Source organism: Malus domestica, chromosome 03 (genome assembly GCF_042453785.1).
Source record: "Malus domestica chromosome 03, GDT2T_hap1".
Classification (NCBI taxonomy): Eukaryota; Viridiplantae; Streptophyta; class Magnoliopsida; order Rosales; family Rosaceae; genus Malus; species Malus domestica.
This window is the reverse complement of record NC_091663.1, coordinates 17,236,754-17,243,007: the sequence shown is the minus strand read 5'-3', so window position 1 is coordinate 17,243,007 and position 6,254 is coordinate 17,236,754. Positions and strand designations below refer to the sequence as shown.

At 37.8% G+C, this 6,254-nt stretch overlaps 2 protein-coding genes across 2 annotated transcripts; one reads left to right on the top strand and one right to left on the bottom strand.

Annotated features, from left to right (window-relative positions):
• Positions 1-591: 591 nt before the first annotated feature.
• On the bottom strand, positions 592-3,107 carry LOC103407206 (aluminum-activated malate transporter 2-like). The gene is made up of 6 exons (XM_008346158.4): positions 2,756-3,107; positions 2,524-2,664; positions 2,149-2,421; positions 1,610-1,722; positions 1,371-1,514; positions 592-1,292 (listed from the first exon to the last, which is right to left on the bottom strand). Exons 1-6 carry the CDS (start codon positions 3,012-3,014, stop codon positions 792-794), a joined length of 1,431 nt encoding a protein of 476 aa, XP_008344380.3. The 5' UTR covers positions 3,015-3,107; the 3' UTR covers positions 592-791.
• Positions 3,108-3,973: 866 nt separating this feature from the next.
• Positions 3,974-5,420, top strand: LOC139194695 (uncharacterized). Its single transcript, XM_070819597.1, has 3 exons — positions 3,974-4,284; positions 4,390-5,051; positions 5,377-5,420. The coding sequence occupies exons 1-3, from the start codon at positions 3,974-3,976 to the stop codon at positions 5,418-5,420; spliced, it is 1,017 nt and encodes a 338-aa protein (XP_070675698.1).
• Positions 5,421-6,254: the final 834 nt, after the last annotated feature.

The following is a 6,254-nucleotide window of genomic DNA, read 5'->3' as shown; positions in this document are numbered from 1 at the left end:
CTAATTATGAATTGATGATTACAATAGTAGCCATAAGGCTTAAATAGACTTAACTCGACCCTTGATAAGTTCATGGCGGTCTTAGGGAATGTAAAAGAAGTATTAGGAAATGTAAAGATGAAAATCAAACGTTAGTTGAAAAGTCCGATTATTATTACAAACTTTAAATTGTGGTTTTGGAAGTCTAAAAGACCTCAGATGGCTAAAATCCATGTCACAAAAAAGCAAAGAGTTTGAACCGGGACGTTGTACTCTTTTTGGTAAGGTATTATGCGCCCAAAACAAAGCTCAGATGCCAAATCTGTAAATTTCCACCGCATTCTTTTGTCTTCCTTCGATCCATTTCGTCTTCAATCCACTCGGCTATCTATTCTACATCAGTTCATATATTTCTAGTTGAGTAAATTGTAGCATTAGTGTATGAATCATTTCATGATTCTCACGTTAGTCCGTAAATTTGTTTATTAAAGCCATGTCTAAATGAATCAAAGGTGATCAAACTATCTAATCATATTAAACTAAACTAATTCCTGTATCCATCCAATGGAGAATGATTCGAATTGTGAATTATGAAACAAGACAAGAGAGGCGTTTCTGTTTTGAGTAAGCCATTCATTATTTGCAGCAAGTACAAACCTCTGAGCTTCAAGAGGAAGCTCTAGGTGAAAAGCAACACATGAACTCCCTAACAGTATATATGCATGCTAATGCCTAAAAGGGAGAAAAAAAACACATATGACGAGTACAAGCACATCTATCAATTCATTTCTTAACAGAGAACCAAAAACTACTCATCCCAAAGTGCACAATTCAATTCTTGGAGCCAGTACTGGTGGGGACGAATTCTCACTTCCGGGTAAACTTTGAGACAAATTTATCGTTATAACATGATGTGCCCCATTGATGCCTGATACTTGCTTTACAGCTTCTTGTGAAGGTAATTCTTGCTTCTCTGGGGTTACTCTAGGCTTAGCATTCTTAAAATGTGCTAGGGATGCTAGTTTTTGAGCAGCATCAGCAACTTCCTCTGTACATTTGACAACTTCAAACAGTAGAGAAGCTACTGCTCCAGCTTGTATTATCTCTAGGTAATCTCCATGTTTACACAAACTTGATCTGATTACAGATTTGAGCTTTTCAGCAGCTGCTTTTGAGTTTGTAATGTGAAGTTCTGCTGCTGATGATTCAGTCATTTTTCGGATCACAGATGCTAGTTCCTTCAATGCTTTCCCACATTCTGAGCTAATAACTGTGCATTCCCCTTTAATTATATTTCGAACTTCTGGTGGTGACTGTAAGGTTAACAAAGACAAGTTATAATAGGCCTAATAAATTTGTATTAAAATGCATACATACATTTATTGTCATACTTGGATCTCAGAGGTCAGGTAGTTGTTGAGAGATTCAATTTTGAAAGCGCATTGGCGAGTTACATTCCCAACTTTCAGGTACTCTTTCCATGGATGACGAAATCTGAACTTTCCGTGGCATGGTTCCCATCTTGCCAAATTGGCCTGGACAATAGAAATCAAACAACTCAGAGTGGAATTCAAGCATAATTTTCCTGGTAATAAAGTTATAGAAGATGAGAAAGATATATAATTCTCACCATGCTTTCTTCCTTGCTACCTGAAGTTAGAACACTTTTATATCGCTGAAGAGATGATGACTTGTTTATAGGCTGTCCATCCTCAGATATTTTAAAGTATTCATCTCCAAATCCTGCAAATAATTAGTTTTAACTGGTTAAGTTCTGATGGTTCGTGGCAGTAATAATAAAAAGAAAAATCAAAGTACGTAAATTTTCACATGATATATAGTAAATGTAGAGGCAAATACTAATCCAATTGTGCATGTGTTTGTCATAGGTATTTGTTTTTCCTCATACTAGGATCCACAAAACTTGCCCATAAAAAGGGAACAAAATATATTTCTGCTAAGGTTCTTTACGGTTAAATTCCGTGTTACTAGGTTAGGTTCCCAGTGCAACTGTTATTTTATTTTATTTTTTTGCAGTGAAATAACCTCCAATAACCTTTGCAGGAGTTGATGACTTTTTCATCTAATTTATAAGAATATTAGTCTTCACACAGGCAGCATAATACCGCTGTTATGTTCAAGTATATATATACATCCTATAGTACGTACCTTCTAAGAAAATCCCAAGCTTTTCGATGTTGGTAGCAATCTGATTGTGAAGATCCACCCCAATCCATACCGGACATATGAAAGTGCATACAACTACAGAAGCACAGCTTCCAAGGACTATTGAAGATAGCCTCTCAAATCCCATTTCTATCACCTCTTCATCCCGATAACCAGACACCGAAATCAAGCAGAATGTCAATATGAATACCAGCATTCCATAATCATACCTCGCCTTAATTTGGGGAATGAATCTCAGGAATGTCACTATTCCAGCTGCAAAGAAATTACAATATGATATATTTAATAAGTTGATTTACATAATTAGTAAGATAATTAATTTTATAACTCTTGTTTCTGATAGTATTATATAATTACCTATTATAAAAACAAAGAGAGCAACTAGTATAGGCTCCCCTGTTTCTCCAGAAAGAGTTGCTAAGCGATGAGCCCCAATGCCAAGAGCACCAGCTGTTAAAGTTGCCAACATTCTATTCAAACCTCTTCCTAGTGTTGCTCCTGAAATTGTTTAAATAGAATAATTAGCAAATATTAAAAATTAGAACCAAATAAATTCGTTAAATTTTGAGAGCTTACAGAAGTTGTTTACCAACAGAAAATTCAAACACAACCACAACAGTTAAAATAGCCCACATTGCAGCAAGACCAAAACCTTCATAGAGTGGTTTAAAATAGTAGAAGAGTGACACCAAAGTGAGAGCTAGTCCCACTTTAAAAGAATGAATAATCTTTCTTGGGTCATCCTTTCCTAGTTCCTTCAGCCTCAAGGCAAATCCAACTATTTTTCCCCTTTGTCTTTTGGGCAAGGCTGGGGATTCTTTAGCATTCTCATGATTTGAAGAGACCATATTTCAATATTTCTATGGAGGGAAAAATTTTTAGGACGGGAGCTGCAGGAGAAAGAAGACAGTAAGCTAAGGAGCAAATTAATTAGATGGTGAGGATGCCTTGTGGAGTGAGTTCTGACAAAGCAAAGAAGTTTATTTATAAGTGAACCATGTTGGACGGTGACTTAAAATGTACTTATCAAATCATATTTTAAAGCATCTGTTGTGGGTTAAGTCAGTTAACAAAATTAGTATGCTCCTCGTTTACATATGAGTCTCCCTCATGTTGATTCTAAAAATATTGTTTGTATATATATATAAAAAAAAAGAGAATTTGACATTTATTTTCGACATTTGGATTTGAAAGTTTATCTAAGTTATGTTCCTCTCTCTGCACTCAAGTTTGAACGCAAAGCTTAAGAAATGAATGTACCAAAATTGTTTCTCAAAAATGGAGATCGACTGTGTTTTTTTTTTCTAAATGTAATTATGAACAAATTTTTCTACTGTGTCTTATGAAGCAAATTTTGGAGAATTACAATAACATTAGCACAGTGCACGTGTCTCGCAACAAGAAAACCTGACGGCTATATTTCTGTGGTTGAGACTTGAGAGGGCAAACGGTCAAACAAGGCTGGCTATGCATCTACGTGTTACAGCATGCATGCCCATATATTTAGTATTAGACGGCAATATCATTTAGGATATTTAGTTCCTTGATTGTAGGGATGTAAATCATGTATTGATCTCTTAGAGTTGACTTCCTAGAATAGATGATTTTGCTTTGTATAAATCTTGTATATCTGTACAGATTATGACAATAAGAAAATATTGGGTATTCTCCAGTATCAACAACACAGCCCTAGCATTCTACAAACCCTAGCTGTTCCATATTTTAACATGGTATCAGAGCACCGTTTCTGGTGACTCTGAATACCCAGCCGCTTCCGCAACATCAACTAAACACAACAATCTCCACCATGGGAGAACCAACAGCAAACCAAAAACCAACAGAGATGTCCATTGATATCTCAAACCCCTTTTCTTTACACTCCTCTGATCAACCTGGGAACATCTTAGTTTCCAAAACACTTCAAGGAGACAACTACAATACCTGGAGTCGTGCAATGCGAATCAGCTTGAGCGCAAAAAACAAACTTGGATTGGTTGATGGCACCATCGATCCTCCACCAGAAACTGATAAACAGTTTGCATCATGGCAAAGATGCAATGACATGGTCCTTGCTTGGATCTTAAACTCTGTACACGACGATATCGCGAGTAGCATTTCGTATTACACCTTAGCAGCAGATGTATGGGCGGACTTGCGAGATAGCTTCTCATAAGGAAACGATACACGCATCTATCAGATTAAACAAGACATTGTTGAACACAGGCAAGAACAACAATCTATCTCGGCCTACTATACCAAGTTGAAGGCACTATGGGATGAATTGTCGTCCTATCATGAACCCTCGACCTGCACCTGTGGAGGATTGAAGACGGTCAACGACCAAGATGAGAAAGAAAGAGTGATGCAGTTCCTCATGGGATTAAACGAGTCATATGCCGTAGTATGTGGACAAATATTACTGATGCAGCCACTTCCCGACACTCAAAAGACATACTCTCTCGTTCTTCAACAAGAGAAACAAGTGGAGGTATCTCTCAATCGTAATAATGTTAATCTACATGCCATGCACGTAACCAATAATAGGGAACCTGCGGTGCAAGCTTTTCAGACATCCAAGGGAAACACACCCTTTCAGTGTACGTATTGTGATAAAAAATATCACACTGTGGACAAGTGTTTTTACTTGAATGGTTTTCCACCTGGCCACAAATACCATGGGAAATCCATGAAACCTCCCAACAAAAGAAAGAGTGCTGCCAACCAAGTTAAGGGGGAAGCCGAAGCCATCAAAGGTGCTGAACCACAACACAAGGCAACCACTAGTGATGGTCCAAAATTTACTACAGAGGAATACAATCAAATAATGGCGATGCTTAAGAAGACCAATCTCGATGGTAATACACAACACTATGCAAATGCTACAGGTATAATCACACCCTCCTCAAATATGTCAGCAGTTTCTTCACAGAAAACATTATATTGGATTCTTGATAGTGGGCCCACGGATCACATATCCCCCTCATCACACTTGCTCGACAATAAATCCTTGTCCATGTTCGAGTCCGTTCAGATGCCCAATGAAGGGCAAGCGACCTTTGAATCCATTGGTTCCATACGAGTTACCCTCATATTAAACTTGATGATGTGCTACATGTACCCAATTTTCGGGTTTATTTATTATCTGTTAGCAAGCTTATTGAGGCACTAAGATGCATAGTGATTTTCTTTCCGGATTTTTGTGTGATACAGGACATGGATACGAGGAGGACGATTGGCCTGGGCAAGCGATATAATGGACTCTAGTACTTGGCGCCAGAACAAAACCCTAGCCTCATCCATAATGTTAGCCGTCATTCCAACCTTTGGCACCAACGTTTAGGTCATCCCTCCATCGATCCTCTTCAAGTTTTGAACAAGCAAGTTCCAACAATCATGGTTGATTCTAGTCATTCATGTGATGTTTGTCCCCTTGCAAAACAAACCCGTTTATCTTTTCCGTCAAGTTTTATTTCTTCTACCGCACCTTTTGATTTGATACATTGTGACATTTGGGAACCTCATCGAGTCAATTCCCATTCGGGGGCTTGCTATTTTTTAACCATTGTTGATGATTATTCTTGTTACACTTGGATCCATCTTATGCGATTTAAATCTGAAACACAAAGGTTGTTACGTTCGTTCATTGCTTAGGTGCACACACAATTTAATTATATGATCAAAACGATACGGGCTAACAATGGAGGTGAATTCACTTCATTGTGTTCTTTTCTTTCTAGCAAAGGCATTATTTTTCAGTCTTTTTGCCTGTCAACACCCTAACAAAATGGGATTGTTGAGCGGAAACATTGTCATCTCTTGAATGTCAGTTGAGCACTCCGCTTCCAAGCAAATTTACCATTGATTTTTTTAGGGGAAAGCATACAAATTGCCTGTTACTTAATTAATCGTTTACCCACACCACTCCTCTCTCACAAAACACCATATGAACTTTTACATCACCATCTTCCAGATTTTCCCCACCTACGAGTCTTTGGGTGTTTACGTTATGCCACAAATCTCCACCCCACTCACAAATTTGATCAACGTGCCAAGCGGTGCATCTTTGTTGGTTATCCTTTAGGCCAAAA

What these genes read in the sequence shown, in the direction of transcription:
- LOC103407206 (XM_008346158.4), bottom strand. Translation starts at nt 3,014, where the DNA reads ATGGTCTCTTCAAATCATGAGAATGCTAAAGAATCCCCAGCCTTGCCC. An exon ending in TCTCTTTGTTTTTATAATAG is followed by an intron (nt 2,422 to 2,523) that starts GTAATTATATAA and finishes ATTTCTTTGCAG; the next exon opens with CTGGAATAGTGACATTCCTG. An exon ending in ACCTGACCTCTGAGATCCAA is followed by an intron (nt 1,293 to 1,370) that starts GTATGACAATAA and finishes TTAACCTTACAG; the next exon opens with TCACCACCAGAAGTTCGAAA.
- LOC139194695 (XM_070819597.1), top strand. Translation starts at nt 3,974, where the DNA reads ATGGGAGAACCAACAGCAAACCAAAAACCAACAGAGATGTCCATTGAT. An exon ending in GATATCGCGAGTAGCATTTC is followed by an intron (nt 4,285 to 4,389) that starts GTATTACACCTT and finishes TGTTGAACACAG; the next exon opens with GCAAGAACAACAATCTATCT. An exon ending in ACACTATGCAAATGCTACAG is followed by an intron (nt 5,052 to 5,376) that starts GTATAATCACAC and finishes TGTGTGATACAG; the next exon opens with GACATGGATACGAGGAGGAC.